The 27,310-nt window shown below is 40.9% G+C and overlaps 1 protein-coding gene across 3 annotated transcripts in view; it reads right to left on the reverse strand.

Annotated features, from left to right (window-relative positions):
* Window positions 1-14,764: 14,764 nt before the first annotated feature.
* Window positions 14,765-27,310, reverse strand: part of SKIC3 (SKI3 subunit of superkiller complex) — a 102,224-nt gene continuing 89,678 nt past the window's right edge. For all 3 annotated transcript variants that reach the window (XM_004009085.6, XM_042250770.2, XM_060416615.1), the window contains 3 exons: window positions 19,917-20,047; window positions 17,757-17,880; window positions 14,765-16,101 (listed from right to left, as the gene is read on the reverse strand). In XM_004009085.6, the coding sequence (XP_004009134.2) occupies window positions 16,027-16,101; window positions 17,757-17,880; window positions 19,917-20,047 (330 nt within the window). In that variant the 3' untranslated portion in view covers window positions 14,765-16,026. The remainder of the gene's footprint in view (window positions 16,102-17,756; window positions 17,881-19,916; window positions 20,048-27,310) is intronic.

Consider the following 27,310-nt stretch of genomic DNA (forward strand, 5'->3'; position numbering starts at 1 on the left):
TAAATGGAGTCTCCAAACTTTTGTGAGGGAGTACTTGTGTGCTAGGCACTGGGGACACAACACAGAAAAAAATAAAAATGGACTCTGCCCTTAGGGAACTTACAGTCTAGTGGAAAAGACCAACAATCAAACCTGAAAATACTCGAGCAAAGGAGGGGTATGGTGGAAGCACATGGGAGAGGCATTGAGCATAAACATAGGGAATCAGACACAGGGGTCTACCGAAGAAGGGAGATCTAAACTGAGACCTCTAAAGTATAAACAGATGTAAGCCAAGGAAAACGGGCTTGATTGGTAAAGGCGGGGGTCAGGCAGAGTGAAAGTGAAAGTCGCTCAGGCGTGTCCGACTCTTTGCAAGCCCATTGACTATACAGTCCATGGAATTCTCCAGGCCAGAATACTGGAGTGGGTAACCATTCCCTTCTCCAGGGGATCTTCCAAACCCAGGGATCAAACCCAGGTCTCCTGCATTGCAGGCAGATTCCTTACCAGCTGAGCCACCAGGGAAGTGCAAGAATACTGGAGTGGGTAGCCTACCCCTTCTCCAGGAGATCTTCCTGACCCAGGAATCAAACCCAGGTCTCCTGCATTGCAGGCGATTCTTTACCAGCCGGGCCACCAGGGAAGCCTTAGGCAGAAGGTGCAGCCTAAGCAAAGGCCTGGAGGCCAACAAATGCGACCCAGGCCAGGACCTGAAGAAGTTCAGCACGGTCACAACCTGAAGTGTGGCTGGAGGTCGGGGAGGGCTGAGGGGGGGGGGGGGGGAGGAAAAAGAAAGTTGGAGAAGTCAGTGGAGTTGGGCGTCTGATCACAAAGGGCCGTATAACTCATGTTGAGGAACTTGGGCCCTGTCTTCAAACAAAGTCCTTTGAAAGATTTTGCATAGCAGAGTGACATGAGATTTGCATTTTAGTGAAACCTCTCTGGCTGTAGAGCACAGACTAAAGGCACAGTGGGAGAAACAAATTTGGGTGAAAAGTAGGGAGATAGTGCAGGAGAGTGATGATGCTGAGCTCAGCTTTAAATTAACTGATTCCTTGAAGATATGATGAGCTGCCCCAAGGGCTTCCCTGATAGCTCAGTTCGTAAAGAATCCACCTGCAAAGCAGGAGACCCCAGTTCAACTCCTGGGTCGGGAAGATCCCCTGGAGAAGGGATAGGCTACCAACTCCAGTATTCTTGGGCTTCCCTTGTGGGTCAACTGGTAAAGCATCCACCTGCAATGCAGACCTGGGTTTGATCCCTGGGTTGGGAAGATGCTCTGAAGACAGGAAAGACTACCCACTCCAGGATTCTGGTCTGGAGAATTCCATGGACTGTAAAGTCCATGGGGTCACAAAGAATCGGACACGACTTTCACTTTCATTTGAGATGTCCCAAAGGAGGTGTCCAGTGGTCAATGAGACGTAAGGACCTGGAGCTTTAGAGAAAGAGTGGAACTGAGGAATTAGCACAGAAATGGTTAGTGAAGATATGAGTGAGGAAGGAAGAGATTGCCTAGTCTTGGGAGGGAGGGGTGGGCGTGGGAGACATGAAGATTACGTGAGAAACAGGGAAGAACCCAAGAATACCTAACACTTAAGGAACAGGCAGAAGAGGAAGCTTGGTGAGTGTGGGGAGCCAGCAGTGAGGTAGAGAGGAAGCATCATAGTCTGAGGGTTTCGATCTTCCCTGGGAGTTCCTGCTAGCAGATGGCGCCAACCATCGACTTGGGAGTTCTACCAGCAATGCTTCAGATCAGATCTCTCCTTGTCAGTGAGGTCCCTGTCCTACGATGTAAATAGAAAGTTGGATGTATCGCACAACTCAGTAGAGAAAGGTTATAAAGGCTTTCCCGACTGCCCTTCCATATAAAATAAATGTGCTGCATCCTATCAGATGCAGAGAGGGGGGTGAACCCTCCCAGACAGAGGAAGGATTATGGCCAGGAAAAAAACAAGAGGCTGTTTCGGCCCCTACGCAGCTCGGCATTTCCCTCTTCAGGAGATTCGAGTCACACACATTTGTGGTGAAGTTCCGCGGTTTAAGATCTTCCCTTTATTATACAGTCATGAAACTTTCTAACTCCATAGACTAAATTTCCATAACCCCAGGTTCCTCGGTAGAGTTTTTCTTACCTCGTTTTCAGATGATATTTATGAGATGTGAGGTAAAAATGATTGGTGTGCTCAGCAGGATGTCATAAACCAGGCCCTCCTTTACAATCCCCTGAGATGAAAACGGAGAAAACAAAACAAACAAAAATCCAAACTCCTAATGCTGGGAAGTCTTGAGGGATCCTGAGGTCTGACACACTTGAGTTTAAAAGCAGCGCCATACTCACCGTATGTGCAATTTCGGCTATGTTCTCTAACTTTGGAGTCAGTTCACCCATCTTAACATGGGAACAATACCACTAACACTAAAAAGAAAAGAAACTGAGCCGTTACCAGGTATCAGAGACGGTTCCAAGCACTTTACCTGGATGGACTCATTTAATCCTCCACACAGGTGTGTGTTGCTGAGGCACAGAGAGATGAAGCAATTTATGTTAAGTATGAAGTGCTAAGTATCAAGTGCTGCCAGTATGAAGTCGAGCCAGAATTTGAACTCATCTGTGCAGAGAATTTGCTCTTAAATATTCTGCTATATTGTTTCTCTAAATATGTGTCTGATCCATTGTAGGTATTACACCTGATAAAGGTACTGATTAATAATAATAAACAGAGTTCTAGATCTTTATGAAAAAAACAAGTTCAATAGTACTCGTTTATGCAACTCTGGATTGAATCGGTGTTGTTCAAAGAGGTCCCTGTACTGTGTATTTTGCTTGTGTTCTGTCCCTTCAGTCATGTCAGACTCTTCTGCGGCCCCATGGGCAGTAGCCTGCCTGGCTCCTCTGTCCATGGGGTTTTCCAGGCAGGAATACTGGGGTGGGTTGCCATGCCCTCCTCCAAGAGATCTTCCTGACCCAGGAATCAAACTTGCGCCTCCTGCATCACTGGCGGATTCTTTACCACTGAGCCACCGGTGAAACCCAGAGCCATACGCTGTGGATATTGGTTTGCAAGAAACCTAGCAGTGGGCCAAAGCAGCAAGAAGTGCAAACTATAGACTTCTCCTGGAACAAAATTATACTGAGGAAGTTCCTCTACTTTAAAAGCACTTATTGTTTCTGGGGACAGAGGCTAACAGCTACGGAAACATTTCGGACTCTGACTAGAGGCGGGTAAGGTGCTGGTGCCAGTGAGCTGTGAAGCATATTTCCTCTAGAAGTTCTGGCCATCAAAAGCAAACACAAGAGCTATAAATGCCAGGTCGAAGTCATTAGTATCCAACTAACAGATGCTTCTCCAAAAAATGCTATGTACTACATGCACAAGAGGGACATTCAGGGTTGGGCTTCAAGTGCACAAGGCCTACAAGGAAGCATGGGAATGACCTACTGCTGCTGCTGCTAAGTCGCTTCAGTCGTGTCCAACTCTGTGCGACCCCATAGACGACAGCCTACCAGGCTCCCCCCTCCCTGGGATTCTCCAGGCAAGAACACTGGAGTGGGTTGCCATTTCCTTCTTTAGTGCATGAAAGTGAAAAGTGAAAGTGAAGTCACTCAGTCATGTCCGACTCTTCGCAACCCCATGGACTGCAGCCTACCAGGCTCCTCCGCCCATGGGATTTTCCAGGCAACAGTACTGGAGTGGGGTGCCATTGCCTTCTCCTACTACAGTCCAAAACCACTCCTAAACCAAGGAACCTACCTAGTCTTTATTCTTAAATTCCATTGCTTAGCACTTAAAGGCTTTTACATATTCACAACAGCAGTCTTCACAACACAAAGGTCCTCAAAAAGAACAAACACTCACCCATGAGCCTTCATGGATACTTCTCTGCAAGGACTGATTGATAACTAAGGAGAGCAAGACTTTTCAAAGCCAAGGAGGTGCTAGGCACCTAAGACATAGGAGGGTCAAAAGAAAGTTGATGGGAGAGAGGTTAGAAGTCAAAGAGAAAGCCAAGGGCTGGCACCTGGGATGTTATCAAAGATAAACTGAAATAATTAGCTGACTGCTGGCCTCAGTTTCTATCAAGTTCAAAATCTGGCAAGAGTGGAGTATCCCTTATCATTGCCTAAGTTTGTTTGCATGTGAAGCTTGAGAAAAAATAAACTTGCAAAGTTAGTCCTTTGGAAGAGGTCCCCTTCCTCCTAAGGTTCTTCCTAGAATTCAGACAGTGGTAGCAGGTAAATGATAGCATCAAAATAGACTCTGGAAGGATAACTCAGTCAGTCACAAAGACACACACCTCGGCTTATTTACATATCTTTGTGATGACAGCAAATTATTAACAAAATGTGACAATAACATTGGAAATGGTCTTGGAAGCCAGATTCTGTTTGCCTAAGATTATAGACAACTTCAGAAGAGTGAATCACTTGTGCTCTCTCTCTGTAAGACAAGGTTAACATTTACTGTAAAAAAAATTATGTGAGAATAAAATGAGGTGGCTGTATAAAGTGCTTGGTACATAGTAGGCATTCATTCCACTCCTGAAAGTAAGTCCCGGACAGCTCAGGCTCTTGCAGTAGAGACTACTACCCCATCGACACAAGAAGTCCCTCTGCTGAAGTCAATAGTACAGGACCAGATCCCCTGCAATGCCAGACCTTACTTGGGCTTTCTTAGACGCTACCTGATGTGTATACAACCTTATTGCTGCCGACATATTTCTCAGTGTTCACAGCTATCCACCACTGCCTAAATTCGGGTCAAGGGAGTTAATAGGTCATTCTCAATAATAGTTCTTTGACAGAAAAGTCACCCAACCACATACAGAGCACTAGCTCCAAGGCAATATAGGGCTGACCTCAGGCAATTTTGAAATATATTTGTTTCCACTTTATTGAAGCTGCTTTATGACACTATACATTTGATTGCTCAGCGGTGATTTTCTCTTTAATCTTCTTTCTACACAAACTTCTGCTCCATCTGGCTTTTCTCATATGCCTAGAGACCCTTGTGTCTCAAACATAAGAGAAATCAACACTGCCAGGAAAGTACAAAAGCAAAAGAAAAAAAAAAAGAAATCCCACATAACTCACTCTGCCAACATACAATCTGCAGTTGTCTTTTTTCCATATCACCTGACTTCTTTACAGGCTAATTTCCAAACTTCTAAAAGCAGGAAATATTTTTAACATCGAAACTATTTAGGGCCTCCCTAGTGGTCAAGAATCCACCTGCTAATGCAGGATGCATGGGTTTGACCCCTGGTGGGGAAGATCCCACATGCTGCAGAGCAACCAAGCCCAGGTGCCACAACTACTGAGCCCATGCACAGCAACTACTGAAGTCCTCCTGCCTAGAGCCTCTGCTCCACGACAAGAGAGGACGGCACAAGAAGTCCACGCGCTGAGCAAAGAGGAGCTGCCACTCACTGCCAACGCAGGAGCAAAGACCCAGCGCAGCCAAAGATAGATCAATAAAAGGAAAAAATAAACTGTTTCTACACTATTTCCCCTTTCTTGAGCTATTAAATCAGACAAGACAATTAAAATTAAAACTTTTAAACCAGGCGTGGTGGTTTTCCAAAATAACTCCCGATCTCCTGATACTAAACTATGCAGCATTTTTTTTCCCACAGAGATTAAAGCAATGACCATATTTCATATGATGAAAGGGAAGGAAAGAGATTAAAAAGGCAGAGTTGTAGGCACTCAAGTTATTTAAGCCATCTGGGAGTCAGATGGACAACATGCATATTCTACTTAATGGGGGTCCATTGGAATACAGAATGAAGCAGGGAAAAGGCTAACAGTTTTGCCAAGAGAACGCACTGGTCATAGTAAACAGCCCATTCCAACAACAAAAGAGACAACTCTACACATGGACATCACAAGATGGTCAATACCAAAATAAGACTGATTATATTTTTTGCAGCGAAAGATGGAGACGCTCTATACAGTCAGCAAAAGCAGCACCAGGAGCTGACTGTGGTTCAGATCATGACCTCCTTATTGCAAAATTGAGACTTTAGTTGAAGAAAGTAGAGAAAACCACTAAACCATTCAGGTATGGCCTAAGTCAAATCCCTTCTGATTATACAGTGGAAGTGACAAATAGATTCAAGGGATTAGATTTGATAGACAGAGCGCCTGAAGAACTATGGATGGGGGTTCGTGACATTGTGCAGGAGGCAGTGGTCAAGACCATTCTCAAGAAGAAAAAAAAATGCAAAAAGGCAAAATGGCTGTCTGAGGAGGCCTTTCAAATAGCTGAGATAAGAAGAGAAGCAAAAGGCAAAGGGGAAAAAGAAAGATATATCCATCTGAATGCAGAGTTGCAAAGAACAGCAAGGAGAGATAAGAAAGCCTTCCTCAGTGATCAATGCAAAAAATAGAGGAAAACAATAGAATGGGAAAGACTAGAGATCTCTTCAAGAAAATTACAGATAGCAAGTGAACATTTCATGCAAAGATGGGCACAATAAAGGACAGAAATAGTATGGACCTAACAGAAGCAGAAGATATTAAGAACAGGTGGCAAGAATGCACAGAACTATATAAAAAAGATCTTAATGACCCAGATAACTTGATGGCTTAAAACTCAACATTCAAGAAACGAAGATCATGGCATCCAGTCTCATCACTTCATGGCAAACAGCTGGGGAAACAATGGAAACAGTGACAGACTTCATTTTCTTGGGCTCCAAATTCACTGCACATAGTGACTGTGGCCATGAAATTAAAAGAAGCTTGCTCCTTGGAAGAAAAGCTATGACCAACCTATATAGCATATTAAAAAGCAGAAACATTTCTTTGCTGACAAAGGTCTGTCTAGTCAAAGCTATGGTTTTTCCAGTAGTCATGTATGGATGTGAGAGCTGAGCACCAAAAATTGATGCTTTTGAACTGTGGTGTTGGAAAAGACTCTTGAGAGTCCCTTGGACTTCAAGGAGATCCAACCAGTCTGTTTCCTAAAGAAAATCAGTCCTGAATATTCATTGGAAGGACTGATGCTGAAGCTGAAACTCCAATACTTTGGCCACCTCATGCGAAGAACTGGCTCATCGGAAAAGACACTGATGCTGGGAAAGATTGAAGGCAGGAAGAGAAAGGGACAACAGAAGATGAGATGGTTGGATGGCATCACCGACTTGATGGACATGAGTTTGAGCAAGCTCTGGGGGTTGGTGATGGACAGGGAAGCCTGGTGTGCTGCAGTCCATGGGGTCACTAACAGCTGGACACAACTGACTGAGCGATTTAACTGAACTGAACCATGATGGTGTGATCACTCACCTAGAGCCAGACATCCTGGAATGTGAAGTCAAGTGGGCCTTAGGGAGCATTACTATGAACAAAGCTAGCGGAGGTGATGGAATTCCAGCTGAGTTATTCCAAATCCTCAAAGATGATGCTGTTGATGTGCTGCACTCAATATGCCAACAAATCTGGAAAACTCAGCAGTGGCCACAGGACTAGAAAAGGTGAGTTTTCATTCCAAGCCCTAAGAAAGGCAATGCCAAAGAATGCTCAAACTACCACACAATTGCACTCATTTCACATGCTAGTAAAGTAATGCTAAAAATTCTCCAAGAGAGGCTTCAACAGTACGTGAACCATGAACTTCCAGATATTCAAGCTGGATTTAGAAAAGGCAGAGGAAACAGAGATCAAATTGCCAATATCCATTGGATCATAGAAAAAACAAGAGTTACAGAAAAATATCCACTTCTGCTTTGTTGACTACACTAAAGCCTTTGACAGTGTGGATCACAACAAACTGTGGAAAATTCTTCAACAGATGGGAATACCAGATCACCTTACTTGCCTCCTGAGAAATCTTTATGCAGGTCAAGAAGCAACAGTTAGAAAAGGACATGGAACAATGGACTGGTTCCAAATTGGGAAAGGAATGTCAAGGCTGTATATTGTCACCCTACTTATTTAACTTATATGTAGAGTATATCATGTGAAATGCCAGGCTGGATGAAGCACAACCTGGAATCAAGATTGTGGGGAGAAATATCAATAACCTCAGATATGCAGATGACACCACCCTTATGGCAAAAAGCAAAGAGGAACTAAAGAGCCTCTTGATGAAAGTGAGAGAGTGAAAAGGCTGGCTTAAAACTCAACATTCAAAAAACGAAGATCATGGCATCTGGTCTCATCAATTCATGGTAAATAGATGGGGAGACAATGGGAACAGTGATAGACTATTTTCTTGGGCTCCAAAACCACTGCAGATGGTGACTACAGCAATGAAATTAAAAGATGCTTGCTCCTTCGAAGAAAAGTTATGACCAACCTAAACAGCATATTAAAAAGCAGAGACATTACTTTGCCAATAAAGGTCCGTCTAGTCAAGGCTATGGTTTTTCCAGTAGTCATGTGTGGATGTGAGAGATGGACTATAAAGAAAGCTGAGCACTGAAGAACTGATGCTTTTGAACTGTGGTGTTGGAGAAGACTCTTGAGAGCCCCTTGGACTGCAAGGAGATCCAACCAGTCCATCCTAAAGGAAATCAGTCCTGAATATTCACTGGAAGGACTGATTCTGAAGCTGAAACTCCAATACTTTGGCCACCTGATGTGAAGAACCGACTCATTAGAAAAGACCCTGATGCTGGGGAAGACTGAAAGCAGGAAGAGAACAGGATGACAGGACGAGATGGTTGGATGGCATCGACTCAATGGACATGAGTTTGAGCAAGCTCCAGGGGTTGGTGATAAGACAGGGAAACCTCATGTGCTGCAGTCCATGGGGTCGCAAAGAGTTGGACGTAACTGAGGGACTGAACAACAGATAGGAATACAGTATAACCTTTTTCGCCTGCACACACAATTCCAGTCAAGTATTTATGGAGACTGGCTTCCATTAAGTCATTTTCAAAGTAAAGGTCTACTTGTGTACCTAGAACTGATTACCCACGTTCCTACAGTGAGGGTCTCTGAGAAGGGCTTCTACCCTAAGGTCTGTAAGCACTGGTTGGGTTGGGGGCTGGGCAGGGCTGCTCACTGAAAACCAGCTGCTGCTTTGCATGAGCTGCATTAGTCGGTTTACATCAGCGTTTTGCTTTAGCTCACTTTGCACTTGGAAAACTTTGGTAGCCTTAGAATAATGGAATGCTTCCATTAGAAATCTAGCTCAAGGCCCTGATTTCCCACATTCACATTAAAAATTAAAAGGTCAGGGACTTGTTGGTGGTCCAGTGGTGAAGGCTCCACAGTTCCAGGGCAGGGGTTGTGGGGTCGATCCTTGGACCAGGGAACTAAGATCCCACATGCCAAGTGATGTGGCCAAAAAGAGAAATAAAACATCACTTATTGCTTAAAAATAAATAAATAAAAGGTACAACTGAAGTTTTTACATCACATGACAAGCCAAAAGTATTTCACTTCCCAAGGTCTGGAAGTAGAATATATAAAGCATTCTCTCAGACTTTCACCTTAAAAATAACAATAACAACAAAAACTATCACATGGAATGAATAAGACTGGGTTAGGAAGTTCTGTGGATCTTTTTGGTGCTGAACTATGACATAAGCCTTATAGGTTGTAAAATAGTTGGAACTAATGTACAGAGCTCATTTTTTTTATACTTTATTTCCTGCTGAATTCTGTGAAGTTTCAATTATCGAACATAAACTCACACACACATGAGATTTTAATGTTTCAGATTGCAAGGTAATATGCAATGTAGTGTTTGTAAGATACTCATATCAACTGGTGGTGTTTTGATTTGCATAATTTGTTAAAATGACTTCATTTTTAACATCCACTGATGTAAATTAATAATCTAGGTTCAGATTTAAAGACTGATGGGAAAACGGCACATGTATACTTTTGCAAGTTTTAGGAGTTTGCTATGTTTTAAAAAGAGTAATTTAACTTCAGGGGTTTTTAGGAAATGGGTTTTCTCACAATCCATTGCTGGCAATTGGCAGTTCTAGTAACACTGGCACAGAGCATTAACTGTACACCTTAACAGTGAGGTGAGTAACTCTGAATAAAGTTTTAGAGAAATTAAAATAAAAAGACTTATCCAGGCACATCCCCCTTCAACACTGAAACTGAGTTTGAAACATATCACTTAGGTTTTGTGAGTATAATCCAGTGCAGTTTCTTTTAAAGAGAATTAAGCGAAGCATAATATGTAATCAGCTAAGTCGGTGATACTGTGTTGTAAGTAGACTGTTGAGAGAGAATAGTTCAAACATTTATTACAGAAATAAACAGCCACATAGTCCTAAGAGCCAAGTACTTTTCACAGTAACCATTTTTAATAACTCATTATCTTGTATCTGATGACTGCCTTTTTGGCAACAATTTAGAGGATGATCCTCAACTGCAGTGATCTGGTGAAATAGATTCAAAGGTACAAGTATTCATTTTAACAGCAATCACAGTGAGCAATGTACTGATTTTCTACTGCTGCCCTAACAAACTACCACAAACTTGGCAGCTGAAAAATATAAATTTATTATCTTACAGTTCTGTAAGTCAGAAGTCCATCATGGGTCTCCCCAGGCTATGATCAAAGTATCAGCCAGGCCGCATCCCTTTCGGGAACCCGGCAGGACAGCATGTCCTGCCTTCTCCAGTTCCTGGAGGCTACCCTTATTAATGTGCCTAGCGGCCCCTTCTTCCATCTTCACAGCCGGCAATACTGAATCTCTCTGACCTCCCACTGGCACGTCCCTCTGACAGGCTCTCTACTTTTAAGAACTCTGATGAGTAAACTGGATTCACCCAGACAATCTAGGATAATCTCCCCATCTCAAGGTCCACAACCTTAAGTCATATCTGCAACGTATTCACAAATTTCAGGGGTTGGGACACAGACACCTTAGGGGGCCATTATTCTGCTACCACAAACAGAAATAATAACAAGATAAGCATTTTTTCATTACTTCTCTTCTCTCCAGAATAAATATAACAAGTATTTTTGTCATAGGGATTATTGTATTGGTTTTGCCATACATTAACATGCTATTTTTAAATTTCACAGTGTTGTGAAGAAATTTAAAAATAGCATGTTGATGTATGGCCAAACCAATACAATACTGTAACATAATTAGCCTCCAATTAAAATGAATAAATTTAAATTTAAAAAAATAATTAAAATAGCATTTATAAAAAAATTAAGAGTTGCATAAGGGTATTTGTTCAGGTAATCAGAATTTAAAATAAATAGTTATTCAAAAAGTTCCTAATCATCCATAGAGAGGAAAAACCCATTATTATATAGTATGTGGACAGCTAGACACTGTAAGTGGTCTTTAGGTCCAATAGGCCTAAATGATTACATTTTCTAAACCAAAAGTTATGTGTATACTGTAAATAAAGGTATTTTCTGACTTTTTACTTTCGTTGACATTGTCCAGTCACTCAGTTGTGTCCGACTCTTTGTGACCCCATGGACTGCAGCACACCAGGCCTCCCTGTCCTTCACCATCTCCCAGAGTTTGCTCAAACTCATGTCCACCGAGTCAGTGATGCCATCCAACTGTGTCATTCTCTGCCATCCCCTTCTGCCTTCAATCTTTCCCAGCATCAGGGTCTTTTCTAATGAAACAGCTCTTTGCATCATGTGGCTAAAATATTGGAGCTTCAGCTTCAGCATCAGGACTGATTTCCTTTAGGATGGACTGGTTGGATCTCCTTGCAGTCCAAGGGACACTCAAGAGTCTTCAACACAACAGTTCGAAAGCATCAGTTCTTTGGTACTCAGCCTTCCTTATGGACTTTCTAGTTTATCTGTATAAAAAGTACCAGGTGGCTCGGTAGTAAAGAACCCACTTGCCAATGCAGGGGACACAGGAGACACGGGTTTGATCCCTGGTTCAGGAAGATCCCCTTGAGAAGAGAATGGCTATCCACTTCAGTATTCTTGCCTGGAAAATCCCATAGAGAGGAGCCTGGCAGCCTACAGTCTGCAGGGTCACAAAGAGCTGGACACGACTGAGCAGAGACGAGCACCCATGCAAAATAAACATGTATCACCTAAACATGAAAAGATCACTCTGCCTGAATCTGATGCACAATGTCTCTTTCTAAAGCAAAAAAGACAGAAACAAAGGCAAAACAAAAAACCTCTCCTGCGAATTGAAGGTCAGTTTATAATCAGCAGCTGAAGGCTATGTCTTATAACAAGCAGTTTGGGAGTCTGAGTTTTCTATCCAATAAAACTAAAGTGGGAAAAAGGAAGACCTGTCCAGAGACAAGGGTCAACTTTGTCAAAACAAAGTTTCCACATTTTTTAATGCACAAAAATTAAAATGAATCTGCAAGACACACTGATTCATAAATAAAATATGCTTCATTTTTGTGTTCCAATAAAATTTCCCTGAAGCAGATAACTAATTTTCTGTAGAGAAACCAAATATGTTATCTTTTCATATTTGTATATGACTTAATACTAAATATTTACCTAACTAAAGTTTCATACCAGTTTAAATAACCACATCTATTAATTCCTGTAATATACAACATGAGTATTTTTGACCAATCCTATTTTGTTTAGTCTCAGATTAAATGAAGCTTGTCAACTCATTTTGTAAAGTGAAAAAGGAGCAGAGTAATTTAAAACTAAGGTTGTTTTTTTTTTTAATAAACTAAGGTTGTGTTTTTTTAACACAAGGGGCATTTTAAGAAATATGACAAGTGATCCCAAACAAACAAGACTGTGCTCCAAAAGTTTACTTATAAGCTAAAATGACTTTCCAGCCAGAAATGACTATCAGATGCCAAGCTAGGCTACATGTATCTAATCAATAATAATTATTAATCAAGTTGACTAATTGTTAATAATAGCAAATGGTAAGAATTCACAGAAAATACACTATACTTCTCAGAGATAAAAATAATGAAACACTTATTATGAATGCTAAATATTGATATGTCAGGAAATGATTTTAATGTACTCTAATTAAACTTACATATAAACTCTGAAAAGAAATTTCGGCCACTTCTTAGAATCAGGTAACACTGATTCACCTCACAGTTTCTCTGCTTTAAGTATGCTGTTTAGCATCACTCTTCTTAACCAACTTGGATTAAATAACTATGTTTAAAACACAGGTCTGGCATGAAGGCAGTTCTATAAATTATATGGTTAGGAATGATTTGAGGCTCACAGTAACTGAGGAGCAATTTGAAGAGAAGGCAACAAGTAAAGAGGATGAATATACAGCAATGCAAAAAGAGAGAGAGAATTACATGAGAATAGTATTAACTACAGTACTTTCTAATCTTATTTTCTAAAAAATCTGGGCTTGAAGTTCCTGGAGGCCAGAACTAGGCAATGGAGTCAAAAGGTTACTCCTTGATTACAGTCTTGGAGCAAAAGTTAGCCAAGTCCACAGTGTAGGTGAAAGTGACCTTGTGAAGCAGTACCAGCCCAGAAAGCAAGTGGAGAACAAGAACTGACTCGTGACCAGTGCTGCAGTGAACACTGGGGTACATATGTCTCTTTCAATTCTGGTTTCCTCGGTGTGTATGCCCAGCAGTGGGATTGCTGAGATATATGGCAGTTCATTTCAAGCTTTTTAAGGAATCTCCACACTGTTCTCCATAGTGGCTGTACTAGTTTGCATTCCCACCAATAGCGTAGGAGGGTTCCCTTTTCTCCACATCCTCTCCAGCAGTTACTGTTTGTAGACTTTTTGATAGCAGCCATTCTGACTGGCATGAGATGGTACCTCATTGTGGTTTTGATTTGCATTTCTCTGATAATGAGTGATGTTGAGCATCTTTTCATGTGTTAGCCATCTGTATTATCTGTATGTGTCTGCATGTCACACTGTTTACAATAGCCAGGACATGGAAGCAACCTTGATGTCCATCAGCAGATGAATGGATAAGAAAGCTGTGGTACATGTACACAATGGAATATTACTCAGCTATTCAAAGAATGCATTTGAATCAGTTCTCATGAGGTGGATGAAACTGGAGCCTATGATACAGGGTGAAGTAAGTCAGAAAAAAAAAAAACCCACCAATACAGTATATTAAGACATATATATGGAATTTAGAAAGATGGTAATGATGATCCCATATGCGAGACAGCACAAGAGACAAAGATTTAAAGAACAGACTTTTGGACTCTGGGAGAAGGCGAAGGTGGAATGATTTGGGAGAATAGCACTGAAACATGTATATTATATGCGAAACAGATCGCCAGGCCAGGTTTGATGCATGAGACAGGGTGCTCAGGGCTGGTGCACTGGCATGACCCTGAGGGATGGGACGGGGAGGGAGGTGGGAGGGGAGTTCAGGATGAGGGACACATGAACACCCATGGCTGACGCATGTCAATGTATGGCAAAACCACTACAACACTGTAAAATAATTAGCCTCCAAAAAAAAAAAAAAAGAACTGACTCGTAAACGTGTAAGCAGACAGATGAGTCCACTGTGGGAGTGAAGGCTAACATGCCCTCGAGGAAGCAGGAGGGTGTGGGCATGGGCTGCATGGGCAGCCTCTTTAGCACAGCCTTGCCAAGTCTGACGACCAGGCTGTTAAAAGCACAAATCGGTTTGACAGCTGTGAGGACAGAAGACATGGGCACAGAATGGCAAGTGCTTAGCCTTATGAAAGAAAGAAGTAAAGGGCAGGGTCATCATTGCATTAATCCAGTGGTTCACAAGCATCAATGGCCCAAGATTAGAATTTCTTAGCCATGCCTTTAAAATGCAGAGTCCTAGCCCCCATCGTTAAAGATTCAGATTGAATAGGTCTCAATGATGATAATATTCAGCCAAATACAGGCATTCAAAAGATTAACCTTTGGAGTAAAATTTAATTACAGAATATTATCAATTTGTACTATCTCACAAAGTAACACTGTGGAGCTTATGGTTCAGAAAAGCTACATATATAAATTATACCACCCATTTTCACACAATAAGTAATTTATGTAAATAGATGAAACACTTTAAAACCAAAGATCCAAAGCAAGTGACATACAGCTTCTTCAAACTAATATAAACGGCTTTTTGAAAAAAATAAAATAAGACACTATACTTTCAAGTCTTTAAATTTGAAATTCTGAAATTATATCTGAATTGATACTATAAAGAAAACAAGACACCATTTTTGTTTTTATTTAAGAAAAGTTCATCTTTTTAGCATAAATGAAGGAATTGCATGATCGATTAAATATTGTCAGCATTATTTTTGAAAAATGTTCGTTCATTTTTTAAATGCAGCCTTACACTTTAGTGTTTTGAATTCCATAAACATACCCATTAGCAGTCTGTGTTGTGCTTAGTCACTCAGTCATGCCCGACTCTTTAAAGCCCCATGGAGGGTAGCCCACCAGGCTCCTCTGTCTATGGGGATTCTCCAGGCAAGAATACTGGAGTGGGCTGCCATGCCCTCCTCTAGAGGATCTTCCCAACCCAGGGATCAAACCCAGGTCTCCCACATTGCAGGCAGATTCTTTACTGTCTGAACAACCAAGGAAGCCCAATTAGCAGTCTAGGACTCACCAAACATTTATATTATACTTCTTCAATAGAACCTAAGATGAAGCACTAGTAAAACAGATTATAAGATTACTTGGGTATTGGATGAATTGGTCTGCTGAACTCTAGAATTCACAGGAGGAATTAAAACTTTTAATTTGTTTCTTAACAAATAAAATTCTGCACTGTGCTAATCTCATTTTGCATATAGTTTAGCAAATGGCTATTAAGGCTTTATTGTAAGGGATTACCAAAAAAAAGTCCTATTGTGCACCATGCAAGATACAGAAAATAATGATTCACAAATAACTAATGAACAACTAAGGGAATCACGGTTTTTCCTTTCATTATAGACTTCTCAAAATCAAAAAATGTTTTCAAATTAAAGTTATATTAAGAGTTTATGGAAAATTACATCCCTAGCTTAAGAACTTAAAGGTCTTTCGATTTTAAAAAGGAATGGATGATTATAACTATAGCTTTTTAAAATGTTGCTTTGGGGAAAAGTCTTGATTCTTTGTTTCATTCTTTCTAATAGATTTTTCTTTTCCTGCTTACTATAAAATAAAGCACTGTTACTGTGAGGACAATTTCTGATTCAGTTCCAATGCTCTTGTATCTCCGTGAGTTTTGGCATTGTTTACCAGCACCTGTGGGAAATCACAGACAGGAACATTAGTATTCTCTTAAGCCAAAGGGCAGTGGGCAACACCAAACTATACACGAAGATCTGACTCTGTGCAACGTTTCAATCATTTTTGCTGAAATAAATTTCAAAGCTAACATCACATAAGCACTATTTATTCAAATACTCAACAGTAGAGATGTCAACATTCTGATTGCTACCACTGACAGTGGTGCATAAAGTTAAAGGTTTTGACTGGAGGCTTTTTTTACAACACTGTCACCTCTAAACCCATACCCCAAAGACCATTTTATGCACAGGGCTGTCCAAATGACACTGCTCTGCTTTAAAACCACAGCTTAAGATCAAGCAGTGAGGTTCTAAGTTCCATTAAGAACCTTTCCATAATTTTCACCAATTCCACAAACTAGAAGCTTTGATTTCTGTTGCTCATTTGATTACTAACACGTTTTTCGGTTGTTCATTTTCAAACACTGAGAAGGTCTCTGAGATGTGGCTCTATTAGCAAGCTAACAAGTTAGCCTGCCACAGTTTCACAAATACTGCCAGAAGACATGGGACACGTCGGTCAGAGACAAATGTCTTCATCATTCAGGGTGTAGCAAACAACATGAGTATCATTATATCTGCATCCATTCCCTTCACCCTCTAAGTCTCACAGGGGTGAGGTGGAATGGGTGCACATGGCATCCCCCACACACAGTGAGTTGCATGACAAGAGGGGAACCCTGAGCCTAGGACACTTGACTCTTTTATAACTGGCAGTAAACATGTCTACTCTGCGCTCTAGGGAGACACTTATCTCTTCTCCCAAGGCTGTGAATGTTAAAAAAAAAAAAAAAGCTTCTCATTAGTTTTCATTGTGTTTTTAAAACTGTTGGCTGAAGTTGCAAGAATTTAGACCCAATACATGTCTTACATACTCTATCTTTTTAAAAAGAATCCACACACACAGCTGACCCTTAAACAGCATGTGGATTGGGGATGAAGACCCTCTATATGCTCAAAAATTCACATACAACTTATAGTCAGCCACCTACGTAGGCCCTTGGTATCCGTAGATTCAACTAATCAAGGATCATGGAGTACTGTAGTAATTACTACTGAAAAAAATTTGAGTATAAGAGGAACCACACCATTTAAATATGCGTTCTTCAAGAGTCAACTGTATATGCTTACATGGTTAGAAACCAGAGCCATCCCATGAGACCTGGGAGCAGAAACTGCCATGTGCATTTTATAGCAGACACCAAGAAGCAAACTGTTCCAAAGACAATACGAACATCCCATTAACTTCTGCTACTTCCAAACCTCTCTATTGCCTACTCTGCATTGGTTGTAAGAAATACTACAACCAGAACCCAGAACCTTCGTCTATCTTTTCTTATGCTACTGAGCACTTCAGAAGAGTGTATTTCCTACATGTTAAATCGGTGGTGACAACTAGTGGTGATGACACCTGAGGTATTATTTGGCAATGTCTAGAAGACATTTTCAGCTGCTGTAAGCTGGCTGGAGGCACTGCTACTGGCATCCAGTGGTTAGGGATGCTGGTTAGGCAACCTAACCACTGAATGCAAAGCACAGGACAAAGCAACACTCAGCCCTCATACAGCAAAGGTCCACGATGAAATATTTTTAATAAAATCAGGGTCTTACATCAATGAGCTCGTAGTCATTTTTGGCATGTAAGTGTCTCAGAAGGTACCAACGTGCTGTTGAAACAATAGATTTGGGATACCCAGGCTGATACACAACTCTCTCCAAAAGTCGCCGTGTCTCTCTAGGAAAAAGATACTTTTAGTCCAAAGCATATAAATTAAGATACTTCATCTACTAGTCTCACACACACATATCTTTCTCATTCTTCTGCAGATGATGTGCTGATTACTTTATAAATTTTTTATACATGTAACAAAAAGGGCAATAATAATGGTTAACATTTATGAAGTATTTATTATGTGCTATGCAGTAGTATGCCAAATGTTTTACACATATGGTCACACTTAACATTTACAACCTTGTAAGGCTGGTTGCTGCTATTACTCTCATTTTGCAGACAAATAAGGCCCTTTCCAAAAAGAATGGGAAAATGACTCGTTTTATGAGCATTTCTGACTGCTCTATTTCTAATCCTCCTTGAAAGCAGGCAGAAAATAAATGATACAAAGATAATGTGCACTGGAACAATTAGAAATATTTAACATCTACAATAGAGGCTAAGTGTACAATATCAGGCTTTTAGTATATGCTTTCATGTATTAAACCTGTATAGTATATGACCTTATGTAATAACAGGCTTATTTAGAGTTGTGTTCTAATTTCTCCTTTCCAATTTTACTAATATTTATGACTCCAAAGACTTATGTATGGGTAGAAATAACACAAATTGTGGTAACTTCAGAACTGCTGAACAAGAAGATTTTGTAAGTAGCAACTGGTTAGAAGGAGGAGCTAAAGAACTTGTGCTTAAGATGTGTTTACATAGGAATCAATAGTAAAGCAGTATGTTTATTTGAGCTGATTTTGGCTGCTGCTCACAGAGATTACAGGGGGCTAAAGGCTCTCTAAGTCAAGAGATCCAACCAGTCCATCCTAAAGGAAATCAGTCCTGAATATTCACTGGAAGGACTGATGCTGAAGCTGAAACTCCAACACTCTGGCCACCTGGTGTGAACAACTGACTCATATGAAAAGACCCTGATTCTGGCAAAGAGTGAAGGCAGGAGAAGAAGGGGAGGACAGAGGACAAGATGGCTGGATGGCATCACCAATTCAATGGACGTGAGTCTGAGTAAACTCCACGAGTTGGCGATGGACAGGGAGGTCTGGCATGCTGCAGTCCATGGGGTCGCAGAGAGTCGGACATGACTAAGCAACTGAACTGAACTGAACTGAAGCGATATACACTGAGCTTTGGCAGAAAGAGTTCATTAGGAACTTCAAATTATAGCCTAAAACATTTCTTGGTGAAATTCGTCATGTAAAAAAATGGCAAAATAAATACATAACAGAAATGAAGATAGGACTGCTATATTAGTCATAGGTCTTTAACTCTTCCTTCACTCCTATTTCGTGGTGCTGATGTGACCTTTGCCACATATTTGTGTGTTAAGCTCTATGCCTACAATACCTAATTCTGTTCCAGTAATATATGTGCCTAAACTACTGTTTTACTTTATATTTGCTTTATATTATGTGTGATATCCATTAGACTAGATATTATTCTCAGAATTTCAAAATATTCTTGCCTGTTTTTTCATCCATATAACACTTAAGTGATTTTCTTCAAATTTATTTCTGACCTCATCCCCCCCTTCCAAAGAAAAGATTGCTAAAATTTCTACATTTAATACTGTGAAGCTTCTGGATTTTCTAGGTATTAAAAACCACATTGTTTATAATGTCTCTGCCTTTTCAATATTTATTACTTTTTTCATAGCTTATTGTGCTCTGCAAGAACTTATGTCAATCTAGCTTTGAACTTAAGCCTTTTGGATTTTGCTTGTTACTAGAATCTACATTTATACTGTCGTCTCATCCTAAAACACTTAAGACCAAAAATACCAAGGCCTTCTTCATTTGAAAGGCTATCATGCAAATCTCTCATATTCTATATCTGTGTACCAAATTATTACTTTTTCAATTGTAAGACTTTATTTTCTTCCTTACTGGGTTACTAGAATCAGCCTTTCCAAAGTAGAAATATATATACGAATAACATCAAAATTTGTCAAATTCATTCTAAACTTTTGTCTCCCAGAAGGAGCAAAAGTGAAGAAACATTTTAAGAAAAAAATGAACAAAGATTCTTTATACCTTGCTCCCATTTTGCGTTTGAATTGTAACAAAGCTTGTAAAAGGACAGCCAGTGGACAAAAGCAAAGTTTCAGGGCCTCAGCTGTAGCTTCTTGAACCAAGGATGGCCAGTGATCATTGGAAACATTAGCCTATAAAAATAAACACAAATATTAAATCACTGCGCTCATTTAACATGCTAGGAAGGTAATGCTCAAAATCCTTCAAGCTAGGCTTCAGCAGTACACCCAGAACTTCCAGAAGTAAAAGCTTGGTTTAGAAAAGGCCAGCGATCAAACAGCCACCATCCGCTGGATCACAGAGGAAGCAAGGGAATTCCAGAAAAACATTGACTTCTGCTTCATTGACTAAAGTTTTTGACTGTGTGGATCACAACAAACTATGGGAAATTGTTAAAGAGATGGGAATACTAGACCACCTTACCTGCCTTCTGAGAAACCTGTATGCAGGTCAAGAAGCATCAGTTACAACTGGACATGCAGCAATGGACTGGTTCAAAATTGGGAAAGGAGTACATCAAGGCTGTATATTGATTGTCACCCTGCTTATTAACTTATATGCAGAGCACATTATGCGAAATTCCAGGCTGGATGAGTCACAAACTAGAATCAAAATTGACAGGAGAATTATCAATAACCTCAGATATGCCGATGACACCACTCTTATGGTAGAAAGCAAAGAGGAACCAAAGAGCCTCTTTATGAAGGTGAAAAAGGAGAGTGAAAAAGCTGGCTTAAAACTCAACATTCAAAAAACTAAGATCATAGCATCCAGTCTCATCATTTCAAGGCAAACAGATGGGGTAAAAGTAGAAACAGGGACAGATTTTATTTTCTTGGGCTCCAAAATCCCTGTGGATGGTGACTGCAGTAATGAAATTCAAAGACACTTGCTCCTTGAAAGGAAAGCTATCACAAACCTAGATAGCGTATTAAAGAGCAGAGACATTACTTTGCCAACAAAGGTCCGTATAGTCACAATTATGGTTTTCCCGGTAGTCATGTATGGATGTGAGGGCCGGACCATAAAGGAGGCTAAGTTCCAAAGAATGGATGCTTTCAAATTGTGGGGCTGGAGAAGACTCTTGAGAGTCCCTTGGACAGCAAGGAGATCAAATCAGACAATCCTAAAGGAAATCAACCCTGGATATTCATTGGAAGGACTGATGCTGAAGCTCCAATATTTTGGCCACCTGATGTTAAGAGCTGACTTACTGGAGAAGGCCCTGATGCTGGGAAAGACTGAGGGCAGAAGAATGGGGCGACAGAGGATGATAAGGTTGGATGGCATCATCAACTCAATGGACATGAGTTTGAGCAAACTCCAGGAGGTAACGAAGGACAGGGATGCAGAGTTACATATGACTTAGAGACTAAACAACATTAAATCATTAGACATTTGACATGTTTACTTTAAAAAATATAATCAGCTCTTACTTATTGAGTGTCCAAGTTGCCATTTAATGCTGTAGGGAATGAAATTCTACAAAATTATTAAGAACTGATTCCTGACCTTAGGGAACTACAAAACAAGGCTGACAGGGATTAAGGAAGGATTAAAAAAGGAGATACCATTTTTAAAACACTAAAATATTTGCTAAAAGAAAACACACTATTCTATGGGTGAATGAAATCTATCAATTACTGAGCTCCTGCTCTACCAAATATATAAAACTTAATTCTTTAACTGGTAATGATAAAGTTTCACATTTCAAAAATTATCTAAGGAGAGAAGAAATCCAAAAGTGAATTTGTTAATAAAATCCCAATATAGGAAAAAAGTGCAAAGCCAGTTAGAGATAAATAAATCTGAGGGAGATGGGTATACCAGACCACCTGACCTGCCTCTTGAGAAACCTATATGCAGGTCAGGAAGTGACAGTCAGAACTAGACATGGAACAACAGACTGGTTCCAAATGGGAAAAGGAGTACGTCAAGGCTGTACATTGTCACCCTGCTTATTTAACTTATATGCAGAGTACATCATGAGAAATGCTGGGCTGGAGGAAGCACAAGCTGGAATTAAGATTGCCGGGAGAAATATCAATAACCTCAGATATGAAGATGACACCACCCTTATAGCAGAAAGTGAAGAAGAACTAAAGAGCCTCTTGATGAAAGTGAAAGAGTAGAGTCAAAAAGTTGGCTTAAAACTCAAGATTCAGAAAACGAAGATCATGGCATCCAGTCCCATCACTTCATGGCAAATAGATGGGAAACAGTGGAAACAGTGGTTGACTTTATTTTCTGGGGACGCCAAAATCACTGCAGATGGTGACTGAAGCCATGAAATTAAAAGACGCTTACTCCTTGGAAGGAAAGTTATGACCAACCTAGACAGCATATTAAAAAGCAGAGACATCACTTTGTCAACAAAGGTCCGTCTAGTCAAGGCTATGGTTTTCCCAGTGGTCATGTATGGATGTGAGAGTTGGACTATGAAGAAAGCTGAGCGCCAAAGAATTGATGCTTTTGAACTGTGGTGTTGGAGAAGACTCTTGAGAGTCCCTTGGACTGCAAGCAGATCCGACTAGTCCATCCTAAAGGAGATCAGTCCTGGGTGTTCATTGGAAGGACTGATGTTGAAGCTGAAACTCCAATACTTTGGCCACCTGATGCGAAGAGCTGACTCATTTGAAAAAACCCTGATGCTGGGAAAGATTGAGGGCAGGAGGAGAAGGGGACGACAGAGGATGAGATGGTTGGATGCCATCACGGACTCAAGGGACATGGGTTTAGGTGGACTCCAGGAGTTGGTGATGGACAGGGAGGCCTGGCATGCTGCAGTTCATGGGGTCACAAAGAGTGAGACACGACTGAGTGACTGAACTGAACTGAAATCAAAGTCAACAACTTTGAAAATTTTATTCAGAATTTCATTATATGGGAAAAATGATAAGATTACTTCAGTTGCAAAGTTTAGTTTCTTACAGTATGTACTGAGTACAAAAATAACATAGATAAGTATTTCTTAAGAAATAGTAACTAAAAATAAAATAGTGAACACTCTACTGATTTTACAAGAAGAAAAAAAAGCATTTAAAATCTTTTGTTAAAAACCTCAAACTGTAACCAAGATTTCCTAATTACAGGTGTCTAGAATACACATTTTAATAAAGTCAATATAAGTGAATACATTGTTGTAGTTCAGTTGCCCAATCACGTCCGACTTTTTGTGACCCCACACACTGTAGTTCCTTTCAAATATTAAATTATTCTTTTCAAATATAGAGCAATGAACTCTGAGTTCAGTACAGCCAACAGTAATTTGTGTAATCAAGGAAGAGGAAGTCACAGGGATAATGAATTTTAAAACAGAGACCAGAGGTTGTGAGACATACTCCATAAACATGGGAGCAACGACAACTTGCTCCCATCTGGCAAAGAATATAAGGCAAAGCCCATACTAATAAAATTATTCCTAGTACATTTATTTTAAGCCAATAGTACAAAACTCTCGCTGGGTGGTTTTACAATGTACTATCTAAATTCCAAGAATTCATATAAAGTATTTTGCAAAGTTACTGCATGTATGTGTTGGCTAAAAAATTCGTTTGAGTTTTTTTATGTTATGAAAAAGTCCAAATGAACTTTTGGGTCAACCCAATATTATTATATAATATTTTCTATATGTGCATACTGTGCGTGCTTAGTTGCTCAGTTGTCTGACTCTTTTTGAGACCCTATGGATTGTGGCCCACCAGGCTCCTCTGTCCGTGGGTTTTCCCAGCAAGGATACTGGAGTGGGTTGCCATTTCCTTCTCCAGAGGATCTTCCTGACTCACGGATCGAACCTGTATTTCCTACACTGGCAGGCAGATTCTTTACTGCTAAATAACTAGGGAAGCCCTTCTATATGTAACCAGTATACTAAACAATGTGATTGGAATAAACTTAAAAAAATATACATAGATTTATTTCCTTGCACCAGGTCTTAAGTGCCACATGCAGGATCTCTGATCTTGAGTTCTGGCATGTAAACTCTTAGTTTCAGTGTGTGGCATCTAGTTCTCTGACCAGGGATGCAACCCAGATCCCCTGCTGTGGGGGCATGAAGTCTTTGCCACCAGACCACCAGGGAAGTCCCTAGGATGCACTTACTTATGTTTCCCATTATGGTTTTAAACTTATTATATGAGGGAGACTTTTCCTTATACAATAAGGATGTAAATTACAGTAAGTCCCATGACTCTGAAGAACTAAACACAGAAAAAGTGAAAGTGAGAGTGAAGTCACTCAGTTGTGTCCAACTCTTTTCGACCCCATGGACTGGCTCCTCTGTCCATGAGATACACAGAAAAACTATACAAAAAAGGTCTTAATGATCCAGATAACCACAATGGTTTGATCATTCACCTAGAGCCAGACATTGTGGAGTGTGAAGTCAAGTGGGCCTTAGGAAGCATCACAAGGAACAAAGCTAGTGGAGGTGATGGAATTCCAGCTGAGATATTTCAAATCCTCAAAGATGATGCTGGGAAAGTGCTACACGCAATGTGCCAGCAAATTTGGAAAATCAGCAATGGTTACAGGACTGGAAACGGTCAGTTTTCATTCCAATCCCAAAGACAGGCAATGCCAAAGAATGTTTAAACTACCACACAACCGCACTTGTTTCACACGCTAACAAAGTAATGTTGAAAATTCTCCAGAGAGGCTTCAACAGTATGTGAACCAAGAACTTCCAGATGTTCAAGCTGGATTTAGAAAAGGCAGAGGAACCAGAGATCAAATTGCTGACATCCACTGGGTCATAGAAAAAGGAAGAGAATTACAGAAAAATATCCACTTCTGCTTCATTGACTACACTAAAGCTTTTGACCATGTGGATCACAACAAACTGTGGAAAATTCTTAAAGAGATGGGAATACCAGATCACCTTACCTGTCTCCTGAGAAATTCGTATGCAGGTCAAGAAGCAACAGTTAGAAAAGGACATGGAACAATGGACTAGGGTTCCAATTTGGGAAAAGAGTACATCAAGGCTATATACTGTCACCCTGATTATTTAACTTATATGCAGAGTACATCATGCAAAATGCCAGACTGGATGAAGTGCAAGCTAGAATCAAGATTTCGGGGAGAAATATCAATAACCTCAGATATGCAGATGATACCACCCTCATGGCAGCAAGCAAAGAGGAACTAAAGAGCCTCTTGATTAAAGTGAAGAAGAGTGAAAAAGCTGGCTTAAAGCTCAAAACTCAAAAAATGAAGATCACGGCATCTAGTCCCATCACTTCATGGCAAATAGATGGGGAAACAATGGAAACAGTGACAGACTTCATTGACTTGGGCTGCAAAATCACTGCGGATGGTGACTGCAGCTATGAAATTAAAAGACGCTTGCTCCTTGGAAGAAATGCTATGACAAACCTAGACAGTATGTTAAAAAGCAGAGACATTACTTTGCCAACAAAGGTCTGTCTGGTCAAAGCTACGGTTTTTCTAGGAGTTGGTCCAGAGTTGGACCATAAAGAAGGCTGGGTGCCAAAGAATTGATGATTTGAACTGTGGTGTTGGAGAAGACTCTTGAGAGTCCCTTGGAGTGCAAGGAGATCCAACCAGTCCATCCTAAAGGCAATCAGTCCTGAATATTCATTGGAAGGACTGATGCTGAAGCTGAACCTCTAATACTGTGGCCACCTGATGCGAAGAACTGACTCATTGGAAAACACCCTGATGCTACAAAAGACTGAAGGCAGGAGAAGGGACAACAGAGGATGAGATGGTTGGATGGCATCACCACCTCGATGGACATGAGTTTAAGCAAGCTCCGGGAGATGGTAAAGGACAGGGATGCCTGGCATGCTGCAGTTCATGGGGTCGCAAAGAGTTGGACACGACCGAGTGACTGAACAAGAAACATGACTCTGACATCCATTCAGAGTCTTAATTAGAAAGTTCTCTTCTTTTCAAAACTTCAACCTTCATACAAAGATAATACTTACACCCTACTCCCATCTCCTCAGCTCCTAGCTAGGGTGTGCTTACATGCAGCAGCACATGGCTTGTTCCTCTGCCCAGCACTCCCATCTTTTCTTGCTAATTGTAGTTTCCAGCCTCAACTGAAACATCAGAAGTTTGGTGGGTGTCATTGAAAGGTGAGGGGTTCCCTGGTGGCTCAGATGGTGAAGAATCTGCCTGCAACGCAGGAGAGTAGGGTTCAATCCCTGGGTTGGGAAGATCCCCTGGAGAAGCAAACGGCAACCCACTCCAGTATTCTTGCCTGGAGAATTCCATGGACAGAGGAGACTGGAAGGCTATAATGCATGGGATCACAAAGAGTTGACACGACTGAGCGACTTTAAGAGTTCCTTCTCAATTGTAAGGTGATGTCTGATTCCTTAGGCCTGATAGACACTTAAAGATCTTTGTCTCTTCATCTGGATTTTCTTGGTTTTATCAGACTCCCAGCTTTGTGGGTAGTCTCTTACTGCAGAACCGGCTTTGAAATCTGAGGGGCTCAATGCAGAATATAAAACATGCAGGGCTCTTTGTTAAAAAAATGATTAAAGATGTCAACACGGTGACTACAGAGCACTAAACCCAGTGGGAGGCCTGTGCACAGGATAGGACGCACAATTCCACTAAGCTGGGTGAATGGACTCTGTTCCACTTCCTCTCTTCACATGCTCTGGCAATCTGGAGACGTCCAGCTTCCTTTCTGCTGAGATTCCATCACTCCTCTAGGCGGCTCCGCATGTCAGGACCTAAGATAATCGCAATGCCAGTCTCAGGCAGCATCACCCATTCCTGGATCAAATGAATTCCAGGAGTGCTGCCCACCTCACATAGCAGCAACTCTTTAGTAAGATGGAGGGCATCTTGTAGCCAAACGTGCATTCCTAACTACCTTTGGGATTCACCCACTGCTGACCACTCTCTCCCAGAAGCGCGCAGTCACTTTCCAAACCATGACCAACTCTCTTCCCAGCAGGTGGAAGCTGCAGTTTTCAAGGCACACATCAGACACCTGTCCATATGCTTCTGGACACGTGCCTGCAGGACCTCTGAGGCCACACATCACAGCCTCCCTCTCTCTGGCAGCACCGCCTTTCTCGCCTTGGGGGCACCTGTGTGTGTGTGTGGAAATGTGCCAGGGAGATGACAGGGGAGGCAACAGCTTTCTCTAGGAAGATTTCTTCACAGTCCTCCAACTCTACTCTCCTAATCTTTGCATAGCTTCCTTATGGGTTAAGTCTTCTACCTGCTTCAGAAATCTGTATCTTGATTTGCTATCTCTCTTTGGAATCTAAGATATTTAATATCTTAGCAGAACCTTTCAGTTTAATAATCTATTCATATATTATCACACATGAAACAGCCTAATTTTCATATACACATCCTCCATACACTGCCAGCTATTTACCAGAGAAATACGACATCTCCTT

This window comes from Ovis aries, chromosome 5 (assembly GCF_016772045.2).
Source record: "Ovis aries strain OAR_USU_Benz2616 breed Rambouillet chromosome 5, ARS-UI_Ramb_v3.0, whole genome shotgun sequence".
Classification (NCBI taxonomy): domain Eukaryota; kingdom Metazoa; phylum Chordata; class Mammalia; order Artiodactyla; family Bovidae; genus Ovis; species Ovis aries.